The 27,702-nt window shown below is 45.7% G+C and overlaps 2 protein-coding genes across 2 annotated transcripts in view; both read right to left on the bottom strand.

Moving 5' to 3' along the window:
- Positions 1-27,702, bottom strand: part of LOC143817845 (uncharacterized) — a 114,839-nt gene that overhangs the window by 33,931 nt on the left and 53,206 nt on the right. The gene's annotated exons all lie outside the window — the stretch shown is intronic.
- LOC143817589 (gastrula zinc finger protein XlCGF66.1-like) lies at positions 196-14,488 on the bottom strand. Its single transcript, XM_077299081.1, has 5 exons — positions 14,312-14,488; positions 904-1,014; positions 645-812; positions 440-563; positions 196-320 (listed from the first exon to the last, which is right to left on the bottom strand). Exons 2-5 carry the CDS (start codon positions 979-981, stop codon positions 196-198), a joined length of 495 nt encoding a protein of 164 aa, XP_077155196.1. The 5' UTR covers positions 982-1,014; positions 14,312-14,488.

The raw sequence follows: 27,702 nt of genomic DNA, 5'->3' as shown, positions 1-27,702 counted from the left end.
TGTGCTGTTATTTCCATCTACGCGGCAGAACTGTACATTCATCTTCACAGATTATTATTGGCCAAGCAACTGTCCAACATTTTAGAAACTCAACAATCTTTTATGAAACCAGAAACTATTTGTAGCTGCTACTGACCTCCAGCAGACACTTCACTGCTGCTGGAGAAGGTTGGTAGAAAGCTTCATTACATCGGTCTATAGAAGATTTGAAGAAACCTCAGCTCCATCTACCTGGTGATCCAGGAGGACATTAGGCTTCTCCTCTTGGGAATACAGAGGACTGGGACTTCTCTCTGGTGGAATTCCTGGACTGGATCCATCTATAGAAAATATACACAGTGACTTAATACATTGTCTACATGTGATGATCAGATAATGGGGGAGTCTAGGTGACCTCAGACCCGACCTCTCCTCTATAATCAGTATGGTCTCCTCTTACCTGGAGATGTGAGGGGCTGGTGATCCTCCATCATGACGTCCTTGTACAGATCCTTGTGTCCTTCTAAATACTCCCACTCCTCCATGGAGAAATAGACGGCGACGTCCTGACACCTTATAGGAACCTGACACACAATGACCCGTCATTAGCAGACCCCTCCCCCGGCATTATTGTATAATGTCCCAGCATTCCCGGCAGTGCTCACCTCTCCGCTCAGCAGCTCAGTGATCCTGTGGGTCAGTTCTAGGATCTTCTGCTCATGTATCAGTGAATGAGGTGGAGGCTCGGTGATGTCACTCAGGGTCCTGCTCCGCCCTCCTGACACACGGGGGGTCACACACCCACCAGACGACGTCTTCACCACTGTGTGAACCTGGGTATGAGGAGTATGATCACTAAATCTATTCTAAGGATCCTTCACATTTCCCTGCTTTATTCCTAGTGATGTGCTGTGAAGTGCTCACCTCTCCAGTGATCCAGTAGATTATCTCCAGGGTGAGGTCTAATATCCGAGCAGCCATGTGGCTTCTATCCTGCTCCATCCTTTGAGGGTCATCAATGGAAACGTTCAACTTCTATTAAAAAAAAAAACTTTAGCCGTCAAAGAACTGGAGGATTGACGAGGAGGACTGAGTGAGAAAGGCTGGAAGGACATCTTAAATGTTGTCTAAAGTGGCTTAGAATTTGGGAAGATGGTTCAAAACATGACTCCATCTTTCTCCTAGACGTGTCCTCTGCCATTGCCACAGTAGACCACTCTTTCCTAATACAATGTTTTCATCTACTGTATTATTGTCATAGACTCATCCGTCTCATACTGTACACTGCTAAATGAATAATTTGTGTCTCCAATTAAAACACCATCTCCTCATTTTACCCTTTCTGTTGGAGTCTTAAGGCTTTCCTGGGACCCTATTCCATGTTTTCCAGTATATAACCTGTCATCTCCATACATCTCTGCCCTAATCTCCTGATTCCTCCCCACACATAATCTCCAGTATATAACCTGTCCTCTCCATACATCTCTGCCCTAATCTCCTGATACCTCCCACACATAATCTCCAGTATATAACCTGTCCTCTCCATACATCTCTGCCCTAATCTCCTGATACCACCACACATAATCTCCAGTATATAACCTGTCCTCTCCATATATCTCTGCCCTAATCTCCTGATACCACCACACATAATCTCCAGTATATAACCTGTCCTCTCCATACATCTCTGCCCTAATCTCCTGATACCACCACACATAATCTCCAGTATATAACCTGTCCTCTCCATACATCTCTGTCCTAATCTCCTGATACCTCCCACACATAATCTCCAGTATATAACATGTCCTCTCCATACATCTCTGCCCTAATCTCCTGATACCTCCCACACATAATCTCCAGTATATAACCTGTCCTCTCCATACATCTCTGCCCTAATCTCCTGATACCTCCTACACATAATCTCCAGTATATAACCTGTCCTCTCCATACATCTCTGCCCTAATATCCTGATATCTCCCCACACATCATCTCCAGTATATAACCTGTCCTCTCCATACATCTCTGTCCTAATCTCCTGATACCTCCACACATAATCTCCAGTATATAACATGTCCTCTCCATACATCTCTGCCCTAATCTCCTGATACCTCCACACATATAATCTCCAGTACATAACCTGTCCTCTCCATACATCTCTGCCCTAATCTCCTGATACCTCCCCACACATAATCTCCAGTATATAACATGTCCTCTCCATACATCTCTGTCCTAATCTCCTGATACCTCCACACATAATCTCCAGTATATAACATGTCCTCTCCATACATTTCTGCCCTAATCTCCTGATACCTCCCACACATAATCTCCAGTATATAACCTGTCCTCTCCATACATCTCTGCCCTAATCTCCTGATACCTCCCCACACATAATCTCCAGTATATAACATGTCCTCTCCATACATCTCTGTCCTAATCTCCTGATACCTCCTCACATATAATCTCCAGTATATAACCTGTCCTCTCCATACATCTCTGCCCTAATCTCCTGATACCTCCCACACATAATCTCCAGTATATAACCTGTCCTCTCCATACATCTCTGCCCTAATCTCCTGATACCTCCCACACATAATCTCCAGTATATAACCTGTCCTCTCCATACATCTCTGCCCTAATCTCCTGATACCTCCTACACATAATCTCCAGTGTATAACCTGTCCTCTCCATACATCTCTGCCCTAATCTCCTGATACCTCCACACATGATCTCCAGTATTTAGCCTGTCCTCTCCATACATCTCTACCCTAATCTCCTGATACCTCCTCACATATAATCTCCAGTATATAACCTGTCCTCTCCATACATCTCTCTCCTAATCCCGATACCTCCCACACATAATCTCCAGCATATAACCTGTCCTCTCCATACATCTCTACCCTAATCTCCTGATACCTCCTCACATATAATCTCCAGTATATAACCTGTCCTCTCCATACATCTCTCTCCTAATCCCGATACCTCCTCACACATAATCTCCAGTATATAACCTGTCCTCTCCATACATCTCTACCCTAATCTCCTGATATCTCCCCACATATAATCTCCAGTATATAACCTGTCCTCTCCATACATCTCTGCCCTAATCTCCTGATATCTCCCCACACATCATCTCCAGTATATAACCTGTCCTCTCCATACATCTCTGTCCTAATCTCCTGATACCTCCCACACATAATCTCCAGTATATAACCTGTCCTCTCCATACATCTCTACCCTAATCTCCTGATATCTCCCCACATATAATCTCCAGTATATAACCTGTCCTCTCCATACATCTCTGCCCTAATCTCCTGATATCTCCCCACACACAATCTCCAGTATATAACCTGTACTCTCCATACATCTCTGCCCTAATCTCCTGATACCTCCCACACATAATCTCCAGTATATAACCTGTCCTCTCCATACATCTCTGCCCTAATCTCCTGATACCTCCCCACACATAATCTCCAGTATATAACCTGTCCTCTCCATACATCTCTGCCCTAATCTCCTGATACCTCCTACACATAATCGCCAGTATATAACCTGTCCTCTCCATACAGCTCTGTCCTAATCTCCTGATACCTCCCACACATAATCTCCAGTATATAACCTGTCCTCTCCATACATCTCTGCCCTAATATCCTGATATCTCCCCACACATCATCTCCAGTATATAACCTGTCCTCTCCATACATCTCTGTCCTAATCTCCTGATACCTCCACACATAATCTCCAGTATATAACCTGTCTGCTCCATACATCTCTGTCCTAATCTCCTGATACCTCCCACACATCATCTCCAGTATATAACCTGTCCTCTCCATACATCTCTGCCCTAATCTCCTGATACCTCCCACACATAATCTCCAGTATATAACCTGTCCTCTCCATACATCTCTGTCCTAATCTCCTGATACCTCCCACACATAATCTCCAGTATATAACATGTCCTCTCCATACATCTCTGCCCTAATCTCCTGATACCTCCACACACATAATCTCCAGTACATAACCTGTCCTCTCCATACATTTCTGCCCTAATCTCCTGATACCTCCCACACATAATCTCCAGTATATAACCTGTCCTCTCCATACATCTCTGCCCTAATCTCCTGATACCTCCCCACACATAATCTCCAGTATATAACCTGTCCTCTCCATACATCTCTGTCCTAATCTCCTGATACCTCCTCACATATAATCTCCAGTATATAACCTGTCCTCTCCATACATCTCTGCCCTAATCTCCTGATACCTCCTCACACATAATCTCCAGTATATAACCTGTCCTCTCCATACATCTCTGTCCTAATCTCCTGATACCTCCCACACATCATCTCCAGTATATAACCTGTCCTCTCCATACATCTCTGTCATGATTCCCCAATGGCATGGGAACATCAGAAACACAAAATAACAGACTAGCCCTCAGGTGATGGAAACTCAAGCTGACCGTGACCTAAATCTACCACACAACTAACAGTAGCCAGGAAGCATTCCTACGGCTGCCTAGATGCCATGCGCCAGCCGGAGAACTAACTACGCCTGGAAGAGGAAGGAACAGACCTGGCTTACCTCTAGTGAAATTCCCCAAAGATGATAGTAGCCCCCACATATATTAACGGTGAGTTCAGAGGAAAAGACATACACAGTATGAAGGTAGATCTAGCAAAGCGAGGTCCACTTACTAGATAGAGGAAGGATACAAAAGAGGACTTCACGGTCAGCTGAAAAACCCTTTCAAAAACCCATCCTGAAATTACTTTAAGACTCCTGTGTCAACTCATGACACAGGAGTGGCAATTTCAGTCCACAAGAGCTTCCAGTAACAGGAAATGACAAACTGTAAACTGGACAAAAAATACAAAACAAAAAGGACAAGAGTCCACTTAGCTGATCAGCAGACTGGTAGCAGGAACATGCAACTGAAAGACTCAGGTTACAATGATGACCGGCAAGGAAGTGACTGGAGAGCAAGGCTAAATAGGGAACTCCCAAAACTGATGGAAGCAGGTGAGCTGAGGCAGAAAAGAACACACAAGTCTCCAGTACCACCAGCCACCACTAGGGGAGCCCAAAAAGCGGATCACAACAGTACCCCCCCTTAAGGAGGGGGCACCGAACCCTCACAAGAACCGCCAGGGCGACCTGGATGAGCCCTATGAAAGGCACGAACCAAATCCGAGGCATGAACATCAGAGGCAGTTACCCAAGAATTATCTTCCTGACCATAGCCCTTCCATTTAACCAGATACTGGAGTCTCCGCCTGGAAATACGGGAGTCCAAGATCTTCTCTATAACGTACTCCAATTCACCCTCAACCAGCACAGGAGCAGGAGGCTCAGCAGAAGGAAACACCGGCACCTCGTATCTCCGCAACAACGACCGATGGAACACATTATGGATAGCGAAAGATGCCGGGAGGTCCAAACGAAAGGAAACAGGGTTAATAATCTCCAAAATCCTATAGGGACCGATGAACCGAGGCTTAAATTTAGGGGAAGAAACCCTCATTGGGACAAAACGGGAAGACAACCACACCAAGTCCCCAACATGAAGGCGAGGACCAACCCGACGCTGGCGGTTAGCAAACCGCTGAGTCCTCTCCTGGGACAAATTCAAATTGTCCACCACTTGTTCCCAAATCCGATACAACCGATCCACCACAGCATCTACTCCAGGACAATCCGAAGACTCCGCCTGACCAGAAGAAAAACGGGGATGAAACCCCGAATTGCAAAAGAAAGGGGAAACCAAAGTGGCCGAACTAGCCCGATTATTAAGAGCAAACTCCGCCAACGGCAAAAAGGCAACCCAATCATCCTGATCCGCAGACACAAAACACCTCAAATACGTCTCCAAAGTCTGATTAGTTTGCTCCGTCTGGCCATTAGTCTGAGGATGGAAGGCAGACGAAAAAGACAAATCAATGCCCAACCTGGCACAGAATGCCCGCCAAAATCTAGAAACGAACTGGGTACCCCTATCAGAAACGATATTTTCAGGAATACCATGCAAGCGAACCACATCTTGAAAAAACAAAGGAACCAACTCAGACGAGGAAGGCAACTTCGGCAATGGCACCAAATGAACCATCTTAGAAAAACGGTCACACACCACCCAGATAACAGACATCCTCTGAGAGACAGGAAGATCAGAAATAAAGTCCATCGAGATGTGCGTCCAAGGCCTCTTCGGAATAGGCAAGGGCAACAACAACCCGCTAGCCCTAGAACAACAAGGCTTGGCCCGAGCACACACATCACAAGACTGCACAAAAACACGCACATCTCGAGACAGAGATGGCCACCAGAAGGATCTAGCCACCAAATCCCTGGTACCAAAAATTCCAGGATGACCCGCCAGCGTAGAAGAATGAACCTCCGAGATGACTCTACTGGTCCAATCATCAGGAACAAACAGTCTACCAGGTGGACAGCGATCAGGTCTATCCGCCTGAAACTCTTGCAAAGCACGTCGCAGATCTGGGGAAATAGCGGATAATATCACCCCATCCTTAAGGATACCTGTAGGTTCCGAATCACCAGGGGAATCAGGCTCAAAACTCCTAGAAAGGGCATCTGCCTTCACATTCTTAGAACCTGGTAGATATGAGACCACAAAATTAAACCGAGAGAAAAACAACGACCAGCGTGCCTGTCTAGGATTCAGGCGCCTGGCAGACTCAAGATAAATCAGATTCTTGTGATCAGTCAAAACCACCACCTGATGTCTAGCACCCTCAAGCCAATGACGCCACTCCTCAAATGCCCACTTCATGGCCAAAAGCTCCCGATTACCGACATCATAATTTCTTTCGGCGGCAGAAAATTTTCGAGAAAAGAACGCACAAGGTCTCATCACTGAGCAATCGGAACTTTTCTGCGACAAAACCGCCCCCGCTCCGATCTCGGAAGCATCGACCTCAACCTGAAAGGGGAGAGAGACATCAGGCTGGCGCAACACAGGGGCAGACGAAAAGCGGCGCTTAAGTTCCCGAAAGGCCTCCACAGCGGCAGAGGACCAATTGGCAACATCAGCACCCTTCTTAGTCAAATCCGTAAGAGGCTTAGCAACACCAGAAAAACCAGTTATAAATCGACGATAAAAATTAGCAAAGCCCAAGAACTTCTGAAGACCCTTTAGAGAAGTAGGCTGCGTCCAGTCACAAATAGCCCGAACCTTGACAGGGTCCATCTCAACAGAAGAAGGGGAAAAAATGTACCCCAAAAAGGAAATCTTTTGAACCCCAAAAACACACTTAGAACCCTTTACACACAGAGAATTCTCCCGCAAGACCTGAAAAACCCTCCTGACCTGCTGAACATGAGACTCCCAGTCCTCAGAAAAAATCAAAATATCGTCCAAATACACAATCATAAATTTATCCAGATATTCACGGAAAATATCATGCATAAAGGACTGAAAAACTGAAGGTGCATTAGAAAGGCCGAAAGGCATTACTAAATACTCAAAGTGGCCCTCAGGCGTATTAAATGCGGTTTTCCACTCATCCCCTTGCTTAATACGCACCAAATTATACGCCCCACGGAGATCAATCTTGGAGAACCACTTAGCCCCCCTTATGCGAGCAAACAAATCAGTAAGCAGCGGCAACGGATACTGATATTTGACAGTAATTTTATTCAGGAGTCGATAATCAATACAAGGCCTCAGCAAGCCATCCTTTTTAGAGACAAAGAAAAACCCAGCTCCTAAAGGTGATGAAGAAGGACGAATATGTCCCTTTTCCAGGGACTCCTTAAGGCCCCGTCTCACATAGCGAGATCGCTAGCGAGATCGCTGCTGAGTCACAAGTTTTGTGACGCAACAGCTACCTCCATAGCGATCTCGCTATGTGTGACACGTACCAGCGATCAGGCCCCTGCTGTGAGATCGCTGGTCGTGTCGGAATGGCCTGGACCTTTTTTTGGTCGTTGAGGCCCCGCTGACATCGCTGAATCGGTGTGTGTGACACCGATCCAGCGATGTCTTCACTGGTAACCAGGGTAAACATCGGGTTACTAAGCGCAGGGCCGCGCTTAGTAACCCGATGTTTACCCTGGTTACCAGCGTAAATGTAAAAAAAAACAAACAGTACATACTCGCCTTCTGATGTCCGTCAGGTCCCTTGCCGTCTGCTTCCTGCTCTCACTGACTCCCGGCCGTACAGTGAGAAGTGAGAGCACAGCAGTGACGTCACCGCTGCGCTCTGCTCTCACTGTACGGCGGCTCAGTCAGAGCAGGAAGCAGACGGCAAGGGACCTGGACACCGAAAGGCGAGTATGTAGTGTTTGTTTTTTTTGGTAACCCGGGTGCTGCAGGGGGACTTCGGCATCGTTGAAGACAGTTTCAACGATGCCGAAGTCGTTCCCCTGATCGTTGGTCGCTGGAGAGAGCTGTCTGTGTGACAGCTCCCCAGCGACCACACAGCGACTTACCAACGATCACGGCCAGGTCATATCGCTGGTCGTGATCGTTGGTAAATCGCTTAGTGAGACGGGGCCTTTAACATACTCTCGCATGGCAGCATGCTCAGGTACAGATAGGTTAAACAAACGACCCTTTGGAAATTTACTGCCTGGAATCAGATCTATGGCGCAATCACACTCTCTGTGGGGAGGGAGAGAACCAATTTTAGGCTCTTCAAAAATATCCCCAAAATCCGACAAAAATGCCGGAACCTCAGAGGGAATAGATGACGAGATAGAAACCAAAGGTATGTCCCCATGAGCCCCCCCCCGACATCCCCAGCTTAACACAGACATAGTTTTCCAGTCCAGTACTGGGTTATGAGATTGCAACCATGGTAATCCAAGCACTAACACATCATGTAAATTATGCAACACGAGGAAGCGAATCATCTCCTGATGGTCTGGAGTCATACGCATAGTCACTTGTGTCCAGAACTGTGGTCTATTACAAGCCAGAGGTGTAGAATCAATACCCTTCAGAGGTATAGGAACTTCCAGAGGCTCCAAATCAAACCCACAGCGCCTGGCGAAGGACCAATCCATGAGACTCAGAGCGGCGCCAGAGTCCACATAGACATCCACGGTAATAACTGATAATGAACAAATCAGAGTTACAGACAGAAGAAATTTAGACTGTAAAGTGCCAATAGAAACAGACTTGTCAACCTTCCTAGTACGTTTAGAGCATGCTGATATAACATGCGCGGAATCACCACAGTAGAAGCACAAGCCATTTTTGCGCCTATAATTCTGCCGCTCGCTTCTTGACAGAATTCTGTCACATTGCATTTTCTCTGGCGTCCCTTCAGAAGATACCGCCAAATGGTGCACGGGTTTGCGCTCCCGCAAACGCCGATCAATCTGAATCGCCATTGTGATGGACTCATTCAGACCTGTGGGCGTAGGAAACCCCACCATGACATCCTTAACGGCATCAGAAAGGCCTTCTCTGAAAATTGCCGCTAGGGCACACTCATTCCACTGAGTAAGCACAGACCATCTACGAAATTTTTGGCAGTATATCTCAGCTTCATCTTGCCCCTGAGACAGGGCTATCAAAGCTTTTTCAGCTTGAATCTCCAAATTAGGTTCCTCATACAGCAACCCTAAAGCCAGAAAAAACGCATCCACACTGAGCAACGCAGGATCCCCTGGTGTCAATGAAAATGCCCAATTTTGAGGGTCACCTCGCAGCAAAGAAATCACAATCTTAACCTGCTGAACAGGATCTCCAGAGGAGTGAGGTCTGAGAGAAAGGAATAATTTACAATTACATTTGAAATTCAGAAACCGAGATCTATCTCCGGAAAATACCTCTGGTGTAGGAATCTTAGGTTCAGAAATAGGAGTACGTATAACATAATCTTGTAAATTCTGAACCTTCGTAGCAAGATTATTTAAACCTGCAGCCAAACTCTGAGAGTCCATCCTTAAACCGGAGAGATCAGAGCCATTCAAGGATTAGAAGGAGAGAAAGGCAAGGCTGTAAATAGAGCAGAAATACAACTGAGCCAACTAAGTAGCAAACATGTGAGGAAAAAAAAAAAAAAAATCTACAGACTTCTTTTACTCTCCTTTCTTCTGCCAATTACTTTAACAGTGTCCGGTCATACTGTCATGATTCCCCAATGGCATGGGAACATCAGAAACACAAAATAACAGACTAGCCCTCGGATGATGGAAACTCAAGCTGACCGTGACCTAAATCTACCACACAACTAACAGTAGCCAGGAAGCATTCCTACGGCTGCCTAGATGCCATGCGCCAGCCGGAGAACTAACTATGCCTGGAAGAGGAAGGAACAGACCTGGCTTACCTCTAGTGAAATTCCCCAAAGATGATAGTAGCCCCCACATATATTAACGGTGAGTTCAGAGGAAAAGACATACACAGTATGAAGGTAGATTTAGCAAAGCGAGGTCCACTTACTAGATAGAGGAAGGATACAAAAGAGGACTTCACGGTCAGCTGAAAAACCCTTTCAAAAACCCATCCTGAAATTACTTTAAGACTCCTGTGTCAACTCATGACACAGGAGTGGCAATTTCAGTCCACAAGAGCTTCCAGTAACAGGAAATGACAAACTGTAAACTGGACAAAAAATACAAAACAAAAAGGACAAGAGTCCACTTAGCTGATCAGCAGACTAGTAGCAGGAACATGCAACTGAATGACTCAGGTTACAATGATGACCGGCAAGGAAGTGACTGGAGAGCAAGGCTAAATAGGGAACTCCCAAAACTGATGGAAGCAGGTGAGCTGAGGCAGAAAAGAACACACAAGTCTCCAGTACCACCAGCCACCACTAGGGGAGCCCAAAAAGCGGATCACAACACATCTCTGTCCTAATCTCCTGATACCTCCCACACATAATCTCCAGTATATAACCTGTCCTCTCCATACATCTCTGCCCTAATCTCCTGATACCTCCACACACATAATCTCCAGTATATATCCTGTCCGCTCCATACATCTCTGTCCTAATCTCCTGATACCTCCTCACACATCATCTCCAGTATATAACCTGTCCTCTCCATACATCTCTGCCCTAATCTCCTGATACCTCCCCACACATAATCTCCAGTATATAACCTGTCCGCTCCATACATCTCTGTCCTAATCTCCTGATACCTCCCACACATAATCTCCAGTATATAACCTGTCTTCTCCATACATCTCTGCCCTAATCTCCTGATACCTCCTACACATAATCTCCAGTATATAACCTGTCCTCTCCATACATCTCTGCCCTAATCTCCTGATACCTCCCCACACATAATCTCCAGTATATAACCTGTCTTCTCCATACATCTCTGTCCTAATCTCCTGATACCTCCTCACACATAATCTCCAGTATATAACCTGTCCTCTCCATACATCTCTGCCCTAATCTCCTGATACCTCCCACACATAATCTCCAGTATATAACCTGTCCTCTCCATACATCTCTGCCCTAATCTCCTGATACCTCCCCACACATAATCTCCAGTATATAACCTGTCCTCTCCATACATCTCTACCCTAATCTCCTGATACCTCCTCACACATAATCTCCAGTATATAACCTGTCTTCTCCATACATCTCTGTCCTAATCTCCTGATACCTCCCACACATAATCTCCAGTATATATCCTGTCCTCTCCATACATCTCTGCCCTAATCTCCTGATACCTCCTCACACATAATCTCCAGTATATAACCTATCCTCTCCATACATCTCTGCCCTAATCTCCTGATACCTCCCACACATAATCTCCAGTATATAACCTGTCCTCTCCATACATCTCTGTCCTAATCTCCTGATACCTCCCCACACATAATCTCCAGTATATAACCTGTCCTCTCCATACATCTCTGCCCTAATCTCCTGATACCTCCCCACACATAATCTCCAGTATATAACCTGTCCTCTCCATACATCTCTGCCCTAATATCCTGATACCTCCCCACACATAATCTCCAGTATATAACCTGTCCTCTCCATACATCTCTGCCCTAATCTCCTGATACCTCCCCACACATAATCTCCAGTATATAACCTGTCCTCTCCATACATCTCTGCCCTAATCTCCTGATACCCCCACACATAATCTCCAGTATATAACCTGTCCTCTCCATACATCTCTGCCCTAATCTCCTGATACCTCCCACATAATCTCCAGTATATAACCTGTCCTCTCCATACATCTCTGTCCTAATCTCCTGATACCTCCCCACACATAATCTCCAGTATATAACCTGTCCTCTCCATACATCTCTGCCCTAATCTCCTGATACCTCCTCACACATAATCTCCAGTATATAACCTGTCCTCTCCATACATCTCTGCCCTAATCTCCTGATACCCCCACACATAATCTCCAGTATATAACCTGTCCTCTCCATACATCTCTGCCCTAATCTCCTGATACCTCCCCACACACAATCTCCAGTATATAACCTGTCCTCTCCATACATCTCTGCTCTAATCTCCTGATACCTCCCCACACACAATCTCCAGTGTATAACCTGTCCTCTCCATACATCTCTGCCCTAATCTCCTGATACCTCCTCATACATAATCTCCAGTATATAACCTGTCCTCTCCATACATCTCTGTCCTAATCTCCTGATACCTCCCACACATAATCTCCAGTATATAACCTGTCCTCTCCATACATCTCTGCCCTAATCTCCTGATACCCCCACACATAATCTCCAGTATATAACCTGTCCTCTCCATACATCTCTGCCCTAATCTCCTGATACCTCCCCACACATAATCTCCAGTATATAACCTGTCCTCTCCATACATCTCTGCCCTAATCTCCTGATACCTCCCACACATCATCTCCAGTATATAACCTGTCCTCTCCATACATCTCTGTCCTAATCTCCTGATACCTCCTCACATATAATCTCCAGTATATAACCTGTCCTCTCCATACATCTCTGCCCTAATCTCCTGATACCTCCCCACACATAATCTCCAGTATATAACCTGTCCCCTCCATACATCTCTGCCCTAATCTCCTGATACCTCCCACACATAATCTCCAGTATATAACCTGTCATTTCCATACATCTCTGCCCTAATCTCCTGATACCTCCACACACATAATCTCCAGTATATAACCTGTCCTCTCCATACATCTCTGCTCTAATCTCCTGATACCTCCTCACATAATCTCCAGTATATAACCTGTCCTCTCCATACATCTCTGCCCTAATCTCCTGATATCTCCCCACATATAATCTCCAGTATATAACCTGTCCTCTCCATACATCTCTGCCCTAATCTCCTGATACCTCCCCACACATAATCTCCAGTATATAACCTGTCCTCTCCATACATCTCTGCCCTAATCTCCTGATACCTCCCCACACATAATCTCCAGTATATAACCTGTCCGCTCCATACATCTCTGCCCTAATCTCCTGATACCTCCCACACATAATCTCCAGTATATAACCTGTCCTCTCCATACATCTCGGCTCTAATCTCCTGATACCCCCACACATAATCTCCAGTATATAACCTGTCCTCTCCATACATCTCTGTCCTAATCTCCTGATACCTCCCACACATAATCTCCAGTATATAACCTGTCCTCTCCATACATCTCTGCCCTAATCTCCTGATACCTCCCCACACATCATCTCCAGTATATAACCTGTCCTCTCCATACATCTCTGCCCTAATCTCCTGATACCTCCCCACACATAATCTCCAGTATATAACCTGTCCGCTCCATACATCTCTGCCCTAATCTCCTGATACCTCCCACACATAATCTCCAGTATATAACCTGTCCTCTCCATACATCTCGGCTCTAATCTCCTGATACCCCCACACATCATCTCTAGTATATAACCTGTCCTCTCCATACATCTCTGTCCTAATCTCCTTATACCTCCCCACACATAATCTCCAGTATATAACCTGTCCTCTCCATACATCTCTGCCCTAATCTCCTGATACCTCTCCTCACCTTCCCGTGTGGATTGTCAGCCCTCTGTGTCCTGTCTACCGGCCGTCGCTCATTTCCTTCATGGTTTTTATCTTATGTTACATGTTAGTTTGTGCCTTCTGTACAGCAGAATAATAACTAATAATGATAAACCCATAAATCTCTGCGGCCCGTAGTCCTATAATAGTTATAAACCCCACCACGGACAACATCTGCAAGGAGTTTGTATGTTCTCCCCGTGTTTGCGTGGGTTTCCTCCGGGTTCTCCGGTTTCCTCCCACATTCCAAAGACTGATAGGGAATTTAGATTGTGAGCCCCATCGGGGACAGCGATGATAATGTCTGTAAAGCTGTGGAATTAATGGTGCTATATAAGTGAGTAAAATAAATAAGTAAAGCATACCGCACATTACACAGGAGCCTCAGTGCCGCAGACCCCGGCCGCTTCTTCCCGTCCTCTGCGGACTGTGGGCGGACAGGAGGGCGAGGAGGAAACACAAATATCCTGCAGCCGCGGTCACCGCGTCTTCTCCAATCTCCAGGGAGGTTTTCTAGGATGTTTTCTGCTTCTCTGCTCTCCAGCATGTGAGGCAGGAAGTGTAGCAGGAGGGGGCGGGGTTTAGGCTGCAGACTTCCTGTCCCTGCAGTGAGCGCCGCCATCTTGTTGGTGGAGTCTCCTAGTTCCCAGGACTCGCAGTATTACACCTGGTGGCAGCAGGCGGCTGCTCCTCCTGAGCTCAGGGGCAGAGTAGATGGGGTATTAGTGGCAGAAGCCATCGTCCTGACAATATACCGCTATCCCAGTACTATATATACACATCGGTTACACAGCACTGGCGGCACCCAGCTTTCTGGAGACCCTGAGATGTAATATTAGAGCACGACATGAGCTGTTACGCAGCTTCTCCTGGACTCTGATCTGGTGCTGGTGTCTGCACCACAGGATGCAATAACAATCTGGTCTCATTATTGTGTTTTTGTTGCATTTTTTCTGGCTTTTCCCTTGTATTTAATGCGTTTTTGGTGCAGATACTGTATATCTATAATAATAATGATATTCGGGCTCCAATGACCCAAAGACCCTCATTTCTGTGCTTAACAGCTTAGCTGCCCCTGGATGACATTACCATTATCACATCCTCCAAAGTTCGGCCTATTCACCACCGTTGTGTAACTGCTTCTATCAATCACAATGAGTCCACCATAACTTTCTGCCACTTGCACCCGACTCCCCCACCGCCACACGATAGGACCTGGTTACCCGGGGACTTCGGCATCATTGGTCGCTGGAGAGCTGTCTGTGTGACAGCTCTCCAGCGACCACACAACGACGAAACAGCGACGCTGCAGCGATCGGCATCGTTGTCTATATCGCTGCAGCGTCGCTTAATGTGACGGTACCTTAAAATACCAAAAGCACATTCCACAACTCTTCGTGCTCTGGTTAAGCGGTAATTAAAAATTTTCTTCCTCTGGGTCAGTCCACTACTTTCAAAGGGTTTAAGCAAGTGTGGGGAAAGCTGGAAGGCATCATCTCCAACGCAAACAAATGGTAATGGTGGACCGGTGGTTCCAGGGAGAGGTCTAGGCGGCGGAAAGTCAAATGTCTCTCCATACAAACGACGCCCCATTGGTGAACTTTTAAAAATCTGGGAGTCATTTGCCCGTCCATACGCACCGATATCCACAGCGATAAACTTGCAGTGTGCGTCGGCTATGGCCATCAATACAATAGAGAAGTACTTCTTATAGTTGTAAAATTCTGATCCAGAGCCAGAAGGTTTGACGATCCTTATGTGCTTCCCATCGACTGCTCCGACACAATTTGGGAACTGGCATATTTCTTGAAAATTTTGTGCAATCTCCAGCCACCTCTCCTGTGATGGCTCTGGAATATATTCTGCTTGTAAGCACTCCCACAATGCCCTGCAGGTATCTCTGATGATCCCGGAGATGGTGGATATCCCAAGCCTGAACTGGAAATGTAGGGATGAGAACGACTCTCCAGTTGCAAGGAATCTGTTAACAAAAGGAAAAGACAATAATTAATAAAAACTTAAAAAAACAACATTAGATTTATAAGTCTGATGAATGAGAATCATTTAAAAAAAAAAATAACTTACCGAATAGTCACCATGAGACGCTCCGCTGGTGATATGGAGAAGCGCATCTGGGTGTCTCGTCTCCGTATAGAGTCTTCCACATGGCCCAATAAAATTTTGAAATTTTCGTCTTTCATTCTCACATAGTTGAAAAATTTCTGAGGGTTTTCCCTCAATTCAATGTAAAGTGTTGAATAAACACCACGGGTCATGCGTTGGGCTGTGATGGGATGGATCCACAGCCTTCTTTTCCGCCGCTGCCGCAGGATGCGCATTCTTTCTTCCTCCTTGTCTCGAACGATGACTGCCAACCGATTTGCCTCAAAAGTAAAATCCGCACAGATCTTTACAATGTTCGCATGTACTCCTTCCATCTTTGCCACTTTCTCTACAACCTTTCAAAGATGTGGTGTAAATACACAGTATATATAGTTTTCCAGTAGTTTCCAGTAGCCAATCACATTGAGATCCTCCCTTTTAAAAAAAAACGGATCCGTCAAAAAACGGTTCCAACGGATGTAAAAATGGTCGCAACGGTTCCAACGGATCCGTTTTTGTGACGGATCAGTATAACTGATCCGTCAGAAAAAACGGATCCGTTGGAACAGTTTTTTCAACAATTGCGACGGATCCGTCGATCCGTCACGATGTCGGAGCTGACAGACGCCAAACAACTGAAGTGTGAAAGAAGCCTTAGGGCAAATTTTAAACAGCACTAGTCAGTGAAGTTTTGGTTTGGCAATAGATATGGTATATAGAAACTGACTATGGCAAATTTTAACATTTTTCCTTTAGAAGTTTAATTAAAAGTTATAGTTTAGGTCTTGAGATAGGGATTATTTCCCTTTTGGCAATTTGTGATTCAAATAATGGAGGAGCACACAATGTCCGAGGTAAAAGTTTCCTGTATGTGAGTGAGATGACACTACACTAGTACATGAGGTGATAATGGAGGAGCACACAATGTGTGAGGCAAAAGTTTCCTGTATGTGAGTGAGATGACACTACACCAGTACATGAGGTGATAATGGAGGAGTACACAATGTCTGAGGTAAAACTTTCCTGTATGTGAGTGAGATGACACTACACCAGTACATGAGGTGATAATGGAGGAGCACACAATGTGTGGGGTAAAACTTTCCTGTATGTGAGTGAGATGACACTACACCAGTACATGAGGTGATAATGGAGGAGCACACAATGTGTGAGGTAAAACTTTCCTGTATGTGAGTGAGATGACACTATACTAGTACATGAGGTGATAATGGAGGAGCACACAATGTGTGAGGTAAAACTTTCCTGTATGTGAGATGACACTACACCAGTACATGAGGTGATAATGGAGGAGCACACAATGTGTGAGGTAAAACTTTCCTGTATGTGAGTGAGATGACACTACACCAGTACATGAGGTGATAATGGAGGAGTACACAATGTCTGAGGTAAAACTTTCCTGTATGTGAGTGAGATGACACTACACCAGTACATGAGGTGATAATGGAGGAGCACACAATGTGTGGGGTAAAACTTTCCTGTATGTGAGTGAGATGACACTACACCAGTACATGAGGTGATAATGGAGGAGCACACAATGTGTGAGGTAAAACTTTCCTGTATGTGAGTGAGATGACACTATACTAGTACATGAGGTGATAATGGAGGAGCACACAATGTGTGAGGTAAAACTTTCCTGTATGTGAGTGAGATGACACTATACCAGTACATGAGGTGATAATGGAGGAGCACACAATGTGTGAGGTAAAACTTTCCTGTATGTGAGTGAGATGACACTACACCAGTACATGAGGTGATAATGGAGGAGTACACAATGTCTGAGGTAAAACTTTCCTGTATGTGAGTGAGATGACACTACACCAGTACATGAGGTGATAATGGAGGAGCACACAATGTGTGGGGTAAAACTTTCCTGTATGTGAGTGAGATGACACTACACCAGTACATGAGGTGATAATGGAGGAGCACACAATGTGTGGGGTAAAACTTTCCTGTATGTGAGTGAGATGACACTATACCAGTACATGAGGTGATAATGGAGGAGCACACAATGTGTGAGGTAAAACTTTCCTGTATGTGAGTGAGATGACACTATACCAGTACATGAGGTGATAATGGAGGAGCACACAATGTGTGAGGTAAAACTTTCCTGTATGTGAGTGAGATGACACTACACCAGTACATGAGGTGATAATGGAGGAGCACACAATGTGTGAGGTAAAACTTTCCTGTATGTGAGTGAGATGACACTACACTAGTAAATGATGTGTGAAGTGAAAGTGCTCTGATTGGTGAGGTAATAGTGATGAGCGAGTGTACTCATTGCTCGGGTTTTCCAGAGCACGCTCGGGTGATCTCCGAGTATTTATGCACACCTCCCAACCATCCCGGATCTGGCATGGCAGTCCCGATTTTGGCAGTCTGCCCTGCGGTCACAGGCGGGACAGCAGTTTTCCCACACTAAATCTCAGCCTCATCGGGACTGCCCCGCTGGATCCGGGACGGTTGGGAGGTCTGCAAGTCATCCCACCACCCGCAGAGCAGCACACCATAAATATATCTGCTCTGTGTGCACAGGACCTATGATGAGGTTACAGAAGGGGAGGAGTCAGGGTCACATGATCAGGACCTCCATGTATACATGCAGGACTGCTGGTTGTCATGGTGCTGGATGAGGGTAAGTTTATGTGTGGGGTCAGGAGAGGTTTACAGTGTGGATGTAGCAGAGCCGTGTGTGTACGAGGTGTGTACGAGGTGTGCATGGCACAGAGCCATGTGTGTATGAGGTGTACGGAGCAGAGCCGTGTGTGAGCAAGGGGTACGGAGCGGAGCCCTGTGTGTACGAGGTGTATGGCGCAGAACCGCGTGTGTTCGAGGTGTACGGAGCACAGCCGCGTGTGTACGGAGCGGAGCCGCATGTGTACGAGGTGTACGGAGCGGAGCCGCGTGTGTACGAGGTGTACGGAGCGGAGCCGCGTGTGTATGAGGTGTACGGAGATGTTACAATAGGACAATTGTGCATGGGGTGATGCTTTTAAATACAAGCCAATTAAATCAAATTAAGATTTTTGTTACAAATGGAGGTGGTGGAAGTGATAGCTTAGAGATCTAGAGTCAGTCTGGTGGAGGTGTGAACTGTGTCCATCTAGTAAGTCAAAAGTATTTATATCCTTTTTTCTGTCTAACACAGTGCCACAATATAATCTTTTATTGTACATCAGTGGTAAACAATGAATGTGATATGGCACATGCTGGGGCACCTCGGGCCCTTCAGTTAGCTGATTGGTGGCCAGCTACAGTTCAATACTCCTGCCAATCTGCTGTTTATCACATATCTTAAGGCCATCAATTTTGTAGTCCCATTAATCCTTTTAATATAAAAGATATAATTAAAAGTCACTCATTATTGTGTTACTAACGAGAACCTGTCAGCAGGATTTTGCTCATTAAACTACAGACACTGTCAGGCTGGCGATGTTAGGTCTCATTCCCACTTGCAAAAAAAGAGGAAAAGTTCCAGCTTTTACCAGAAGCTGGAACTTTTCCTCTTTTTTGCACCTGCCAACACGAGTGGTCGGCTCGTGGTTCCATGCATGCTGGACTTCTAAGTACTTCAACGGTGAGCTGGCATTACATTTTTTCCATTTCCTGAATCATTCCAACTTGCAATGCAATAGGACGAGTGCAATTCTATAAAAATCAGATTGCATTTGCCCCAGAAGGTACCTATTCAGGTGAATGGAGGGCCCGAACATCCGACGTTTGCCATTCTGTCATCTGCATGATAGCGTGGCAAACACGAGCTCTGAATGACAGTAAGTCCATTTTGGCATCGGTTGATGAAAGAGTACTACTCTCATCAGCCTACGCCTCCTGATATCAGCGAGAGCATGTGCCGCTGATGGGAATATTCATCAGCCGGCACCTGTGCTATCTAATATATAAAGCTGAATGTGTGTATGTATGTGTGTGTGTATGTCCGGGATTGGCATCTGAACCGTCGCAGCTACAGCCACAAAATTTTGCACAGTCACACGTCTGGACCCCGAGAGCGTCATAGGCTATGTTGTGAGGTGAAATTTTAACCCCGCGCTTTCCAATTCACCAAACAATTTTGCCCCTATCTACATAATGGGGAAAAAGTGAAAGGAAAAGTGTTGGAGGCGTCGCAGCTACAGGCACAAAATTTTGCACAGTCACACGTCTGGACCCTGAGAGCATCAAAGCTATGTTGTGAGGTGAAATTTTAACCCCGCGCTTTCCAATTCACCAAACAATTTTGCCCCTATCTACATAATGGGGAAAAAATGAAAGGAAAAGTGTTGGAGGCAAATGAACAGCTGCCAGATGTGAACAAGGGGGACTTAAAAAATGAGAGCGATGGCGCCAAAGAGTATATACTGTACAGTTGCTAAGGTGGGGCCCCGACATGGGATAATCACCACACCACCACGGGGATATGAACACACACACAAAATGCGCCACACACTACCACGTGCTCAAACACATATACCACCCTCATCGCACATTTCACCACACATACACCAACCTCGCCACATAAAAGTTGAAACACAAAAGTCGCCGCTCAAAACTCGCCACACGCAAAACTCTCCACATGCAAAACTCGCCACATGTGCAAAACTCACCTCATGGAAAACTCGCCACACGCAAAACTTGCACACGCGGAAAAATTGCCACATGCACAAAAGTTGCAACACATGCAAAAGTTGCCTCACACAAAACTTGCACATACTCAAAAGGCACCACACATAAAACTCGCCATGCGCAAAACTTGCTGCACACAACTTGCTACACTAACCTGTCACATGCATGTCGCCACACAAAAAGTTGCTACACGCATGTCGCCACACAAAACTCATCTCACAAAAGTCGCTACATGCATGTCGCCACACGCAACTCAACACACACAACTTGACACACGAAACTCGCCCTAAAACACACACAAGTCTGGTATTATCCTTCAAAAATAAAAATCTGATTAATAAGCTGAAAAACTACAAGAGCAACAAATGTACCATATAGGATTCCGGCAGCTGTCAGTCACATGACCAGTCTATTATGTGTATGTGTGAGCTAATATATACTGCCAGGGGGTGGGCTTACTGTTGGCTGGGGATTTATCAGGCTGCCAATTTAGCTTACAAATACTGAGGTAAAAATACTGACCAAATAACGTGTGAACGAGGTCTAATACAGGAGATGACATACAGATATATACTATATACAGGAGGAGATGACACACAGGTATATACTATTTACAGGGGAGATGACACACAGGTATATACTATATGCAGGAGGAGATGACACACAGATATATACTATATACAGGAGAGATGACACACAGGTATATACTATATAGAGGAGGAGATGACATACAGGTATATACTACATACAGCAGGAGATGACATACAGGTATATACTATATACAGAAGGAGATGACACACAGGTATATACTATACACAGGAGCAGATTACCTACAGGTATATAGTATATACAGGAGGAGATGACATACAGGTATATGCTATGTATAGGAGGAGATGACATACAGGTATATACTATATACAGGAGGAGATGACACACAGATATATACTATATATAGGTGAGATGACACACAGGTATATACTATATACAGGAGGAGATTACATACAGGTATATACTATATATAGGAGGAGATGACATACAGGTATATACTATATACAGGGGAGATGACACACAGCAGGTATATACTATATACAGGGGAGATTGTTGTGAACTCTGTTTTCAGGCTCCCTCTCGTGGTCACTGGTGGTATGGTGTGACTTTTGCTTTGGGCTCCCCCTGGTGGCTTTGTTTGTTATTCTGCTGGTCTCTGGCTATCAGCTGGTTCGTTATCCTCTGGGAGGTTCCTATATAGCTCTGTTTCACTTCCACTTGTTGCCGGCTGTCGATGTAATCAGTGCTACTCAGATTCCTTCTGACTACCTTGCTCCCAGTCCATCCAGGACAAGCTAAGTTTTGTTTGCTCATTTTTTTGATCAGCAGTGTTTATCATGTTTTCTTGTCCAGCTTGCTAAAATGTGATTCCCTCGTTTGCTGGTTGCTCTAGTGGACTGAGTTTCTCCCCACACACCGTTAGTTGGTGCGTGGGTTCTTGAAATCTCAGGATGGATATTTTGTAAGGGTTTTTTATTGATCGCATAGACCCCTGCTCTATTTTCTGCTTTCTAGTACTAGTGGGCCTCTTTTGCTGAATCTGATTTCATCTCTATGTATGTGCCTTCTTCTTACTTCACCGTTAATATATGTTGGGGGCTTCTATATCTTTGGGGATTATTTCTCTGGAGGCAAGCGAGGTCTTTCTTTCTCTTTAGGGGTAGCTAGTTCCTCAGGCTGGCTCGAGACGTCTAGGAATTTTTTAGGCACGTTCACCGGCTACCCCTAGTTGTGTTGGATAGGTTCAGATTTACGATCAGTCCAGTTACCATCTCCCTAGAGCTTGTCCTAAGTTTATTCACTTGCTGGTCTATTTGTGATCCTCAGCCACTAAGGATCATAACAGTACAGCCGGCCACAAAGTGTTAATTGCATGGCAGAAGCAGGAGAAAAGAAGCCTTGAGAAAAAATTTTTTTCCTTTTTTTTTTGTTGTTGCTGTGTGTCTAGCTGCTGTGGCTAGCTTCTCTCCTCCTCTTAATCTTGGTGTGGCTCTGAGTTTAGCTGCTGACATGGATGTCCAGAGCTTGGCTTCCAGTCTGGATCATCTTGCTGCTAGGGTTCAAAGTATTCAGGATTTTGTTGTTCACAGTCCTATGTCAGAGCCTAGAATACCTATTCCGGAGTTGTTTTCTGGAGATAGATCTAGGTTCCTGAATTTTAAGAACAATTGTAAGTTGTTTCTTTCTTTGAAACCTCGTTCCTCTGGTGATGCCATTCAGCAAGTTAAGATTGTCATTTCTTTTTTGCGTGGTGACCCTCAAGATTGGGCCTTCGCATTGGCGCCAGGGGATCCTGCATTGCTTAGTGTAGATGCGTTTTTTCTGGCCCTTGGATTGCTCTATGAGGAACCTAATCTTGAGAACCAGGCTGAAAAAGCGTTATTGGCCCTCTCGCAGGGGCAAGATGAAGCAGAGGTGTACTGCCAGAAATTTCGGAAATGGTCGGTGCTTACTCAATGGAATGAGTGTGCCCTGGCTGCAAATTTCAGAGAAGGTCTTTCTGAAGCCATTAAGAATGTCATGGTGGGGTTCCCTACGCCTGCAGGTCTGAATGAGTCAATGACTCTGGCCATTCAGATTGATCGGCGTTTGCGGGAGCGCAAACCTGTGCACCATTTGGCGGTGTCTTCTGAACAGACACCTGAATCTATGCAATGTGACAGAATTCTGACCAGAAGTGAACGGCAAAATTATAGACGGCAAAATGGGTTGTGCTTTTACTGTGGTGACTCAGCTCATGTTATCTCAGCATGCTCTAAGCGCAAAAAAAAGGTTGATAAATCTGTCACCATTGGTACTTTACAGCCTAAGTTCATTTTGTCTGTTACCCTGATTTGTTCCCTGTCATCTTACCCGGTTAATGCTTTTGTAGATTCAGGTGCTGCCCTGAGTCTGATGGATTGGTCATTTGCCAGGCGCTGTGGTTTTGATTTGGAGCCTTTAAAATTCCCTATTCCACTAAGGGAAATTGATTCTACACCATTGGCTACGAATAGACCTCAGTACTGGACACAGGTGACCATGTGCATGACTCCTGTTCATCAGGAGGTGATTCGCTTTCTTGTATTGCATAATTTGCATGATGTAGTCGTGTTGGGTCTACCATGGTTGCAGACTCATAATCCAGTCCTGGATTGGAAAGCTATGTCTGTGTCAAGTTGAGGTTGTCAGGGAATTCATGGTGACGCTCCAGTGGTGTCAATTGCTTCGTCCACTCCTTCTGAAGTCCCTACCTTTTTGTCAGACTACCAGGATGCATTTGAGGAGCCCAAACTCAATTCTCTACCTCCTCATAGGGACTGTGATTGTGCTATAAATTTGATTCCTGGTAGTAAGTTTCCTAAGGGACGACTTTTCAATTTATCTGTGCCGGAGCATGCTGCCATGCGGAGTTATATAAAGGAGTCTTTGGAGAAGGGACATATTCGCCCGTCCTCATCCCCTCTTGGTGCAGGATTCTTTTTTGTGGCTAAGAAGGATGGTTCCCTGAGACCTTGTATTGATTATCGCCTTTTGAATAAAATCACGGTCAAATTTCAGTATCCTTTGCCATTGTTAACTGATTTGTTTGCTCGCATTAGGGGGTCTAGTTGGTTCACCAAGATAGATCTTCGTGGTGCGTATAACCTTGTGCGTATAAAACAGGGTGATGAATGGAAAACTGCATTTAATACGCCTGAAGGCCATTTTGAGTACTTGGTGATGCCTTTTGGACTTTCGAATGCTCCTTCAGTCTTTCAGTCCTTTATGCACGACATCTTCCGTGAATATCTGGATAAGTTTATGATTGTGTATCTGGATGATATTCTGGTTTTTTCGGAGGATTGGGAGTCTCATGTTAAGCAGGTCAGGATGGTCTTTCAGGTCCTGCGTGACAATGCTTTATTTGTGAAGGGCTCAAAATGTCTTTTTGGAGTCCAGAAGATTTCTTTTTTGGGTTTCATTTTTTCTCCTTCTACTATTGAGATGGACCCAGTCAAGGTTCAGGCTATTCATGACTGGACGCAGCCTACATCTGTTAAGAGTCTTCAGAAGTTCTTGGGTTTTGCTAATTTTTACCGTTGCTTCATAGCTAATTTTTCTGGTGTTGTTAAGCCTTTGACGGATTTGACCAAGAAAGGTTCTGATGTGACTAATTGGTCTTCTGCGGCTGTGGAGGCCTTACGGGAGCTGAAGCGTCGGTTTTCTTCGGCTCCGGTCTTATGTCAGCCAGATGTCTCACTTCCCTTCCAGGTGGAGGTTGATGCTTCCGAGATTGGAGCGGGGGCTGTTTTGTCGCAGAGAAGCTCCGATGGCTCTGTGATGAAGCCATGTGCTTTCTTTTCAAGAAAGTTTTCGCCTGCCGAGCGGAATTATGATGTCGGTAATCGGGAGCTGTTGGCTATGAAGTGGGCATTTGAGGAGTGGCGACATTGGCTCGAGGGAGCTAAGCATCGTGTGGTGGTCTTGACTGACCACAAGAATTTGATTTATCTTGAGTCGGCCAAGCGGCTGAATCCCAGACAGGCTCGTTGGTCGTTGTTTTTCTCTCGTTTTGATTTCGTGGTCTCGTACCTGCCTGGTTCGAAGAATGTGAAGGCTGATGCTCTTTCTAGGAGTTTTGTGCCTGACTCTCCTGGAGATTCAGAGCCGGCTGGTATCCTTAGAGAAGGGGTGATTTTGTCTGCCATCTCCCCAGATTTGAGACGTGTGCTGCAAGAGTTTCAGGCGGATAGACCTGACCGCTGTCCACCGGAGAGACTGTTTGTCCCGGATAGATGGACCAACAGAGTCATCTCCGAGGTTCATTCTTCGGTGTTGGCGGGCCATCCTGGAATATTTGGTACCAGAGACTTGGTGGCCAGGTCTTTTTGGTGGCCTTCCTTGTCGCGGAATGTGCGTTCCTTTGTGCAGTCTTGTGGAATTTGTGCTCAGTCTAAGCCTTGCTGTTCTCGTGCCAGTGGTTTGCTGTTACCTTTGCCTGTCCCGAAGAGGCCTTGGACGCACATTTCCATGGATTTTATTTCAGATCTCCCTGTCTCTCAGGGAATGTCTGTTATTTGGGTGGTGTGTGATCGTTTTTCTAAGATGGTCCATTTGGTGCCCTTGCCTAAGTTGCCTTCCTCCTCCGAGTTGGTTCCACTGTTTTTTCAAAATGTGGTTCGTTTGCACGGGATTCCTGAGAACATTGTTTCTGACAGAGGATCCCAGTTTGTGTCTAGATTTTGGCGGACCTTTTGTGCTAAGTTGGGCATTGATTTGTCTTTTTCGTCGGCCTTCCATCCTCAGACGAATGGCCAAACCGAGCGAACTAATCAGACCTTGGAGACTTATTTAAGATGTTTTGTTTCTGCTGATCAGGACGACTGGGTTACTTTTTTGCCGTTGGCCGAGTTTGCCCTTAATAATCGGGCTAGTTCTGCTACTTTGGTTTCTCCTTTTTTTTGTAATTCGGGGTTTCATCCTCGTTTTTCCTCGGGTCAGGTGGAGCCTTCTGACTGTCCTGGAGTGGATGTGGTGGTGGATAGGTTGCATCAGATTTGGAATCATGTGGTGGACAATTTGAAGTTGTCACAAGAGAAGGCTCAGCTCTTTGCCAACCGCCGTCACTGTGTGGGTCCCCGACTTCGCGTTGGGGACTTGGTGTGGTTGTCTTCTCGCTTCGTTCCTATGAAGGTCTCCTCTCCTAAGTTCAAGCCTCGGTTTATCGGTCCTTATAAGATTCTGGAAGTCCTTGGCCCTGTGTCATTTCGTCTGGACCTCCCGGCATCATTTGCTATTCATAATGTGTTCCATCGCTCGTTGTTGCGGAGGTATGTGGTACCTGTGGTTCCTCCGGTTGAGCCTCCTGCCCCGGTGCTGGTTGAGGGAGAATTGGAATACGTGGTGGAGAAGATCTTGGATTCTCGTATTTCTAGACGGAGGCTCCAGTATTTGGTTAAGTGGAAGGGCTATGGTCAGGAGGAAAATTCTTGGGTTGTCGCCTCTGATGTTCATGCGGCCGATTTGGTTCGTGCCTTCCATGTGGCTCATCCTGATCGCCCTGGGGGTTTTCATGAGGGTTCGGTGACCCCTCCTCAAGGGGGGGGTACTGTTGTGAACTCTGTTTTCAGGCTCCCTCTTGTGGTCACTGGTGGTATGGTGTGACTTTTGCTTTGGGCTCCCCCTGGTGGCTTTGTTTGTTATCCTGCTGGTCTCTGGCTATCAGCTGGTTCGTTATCCTCTGGGAGGTTCCTATATAGCTCTGTTTCACTTCCACTTGTTGCCGGCTGTCGATGTAATCAGTGCTACTCAGATTCCTTCTGACTACCTTGCTCCCAGTCCATCCAGGACAAGCTAAGTTTTGTTTGCTCATTTTTTTGATCAGCAGTGTTTATCATGTTTTCTTGTCCAGCTTGCTAAAATGTGATTCCCTCGTTTGCTGGTTGCTCTAGTGGACTGAGTTTCTCCCCACACACCGTTAGTTGGTGCGTGGGTTCTTGAAATCTCAGGATGGATATTTTGTAAGGGTTTTTTATTGATCGCATAGACCCCTGCTCTATTTTCTGCTTTCTAGTACTAGTGGGCCTCTTTTGCTGAATCTGATTTCATCTCTATGTATGTGCCTTCTTCTTACTTCACCGTTAATATATGTTGGGGGCTTCTATATCTTTGGGGATTATTTCTCTGGAGGCAAGCGAGGTCTTTCTTTCTCTTTAGGGGTAGCTAGTTCCTCAGGCTGTCTCGAGACGTCTAGGAATTTTTTAGGCACGTTCACCGGCTACCTCTAGTTGTGTTGGATAGGTTCAGATTTGCGATCAGTCCAGTTACCATCTCCCTAGAGCTTGTCCTAAGTTTATTCACTTGCTGGTCTGTTGTGAAATTGGATTTTGGGCTCCCCCGGTGGCCACTGGTGGAATTGAACTTGTGTGCATCATCCCCTCTGTTCACCTGTTCCCATCAGGATGTGGGAGTCGCTATTTAACCTTGCTCCTCTGTCACTTCC

This window comes from Ranitomeya variabilis, chromosome 3, assembly GCF_051348905.1.
Source record: "Ranitomeya variabilis isolate aRanVar5 chromosome 3, aRanVar5.hap1, whole genome shotgun sequence".
NCBI classification, from domain to species: domain Eukaryota; kingdom Metazoa; phylum Chordata; class Amphibia; order Anura; family Dendrobatidae; genus Ranitomeya; species Ranitomeya variabilis.
The sequence above is the reverse complement of the archived record's forward strand: the minus strand, read 5'-3'. Positions and strand labels throughout refer to the sequence as shown.

Coding starts and splice junctions, on each gene's coding strand:
- LOC143817589 (XM_077299081.1), bottom strand. CDS start 981: ATGGAGCAGGATAGAAGCCACATGGCTGCTCGGATATTAGACCTCACC. Junction 564..644: donor CTGAGCTGCTGAGCGGAGAG/GTGAGCACTGCC, acceptor ATTGTGTGTCAG/GTTCCTATAAGGTGTCAGGA. Junction 321..439: donor CCAGCCCCTCACATCTCCAG/GTAAGAGGAGAC, acceptor TATTTTCTATAG/ATGGATCCAGTCCAGGAATT.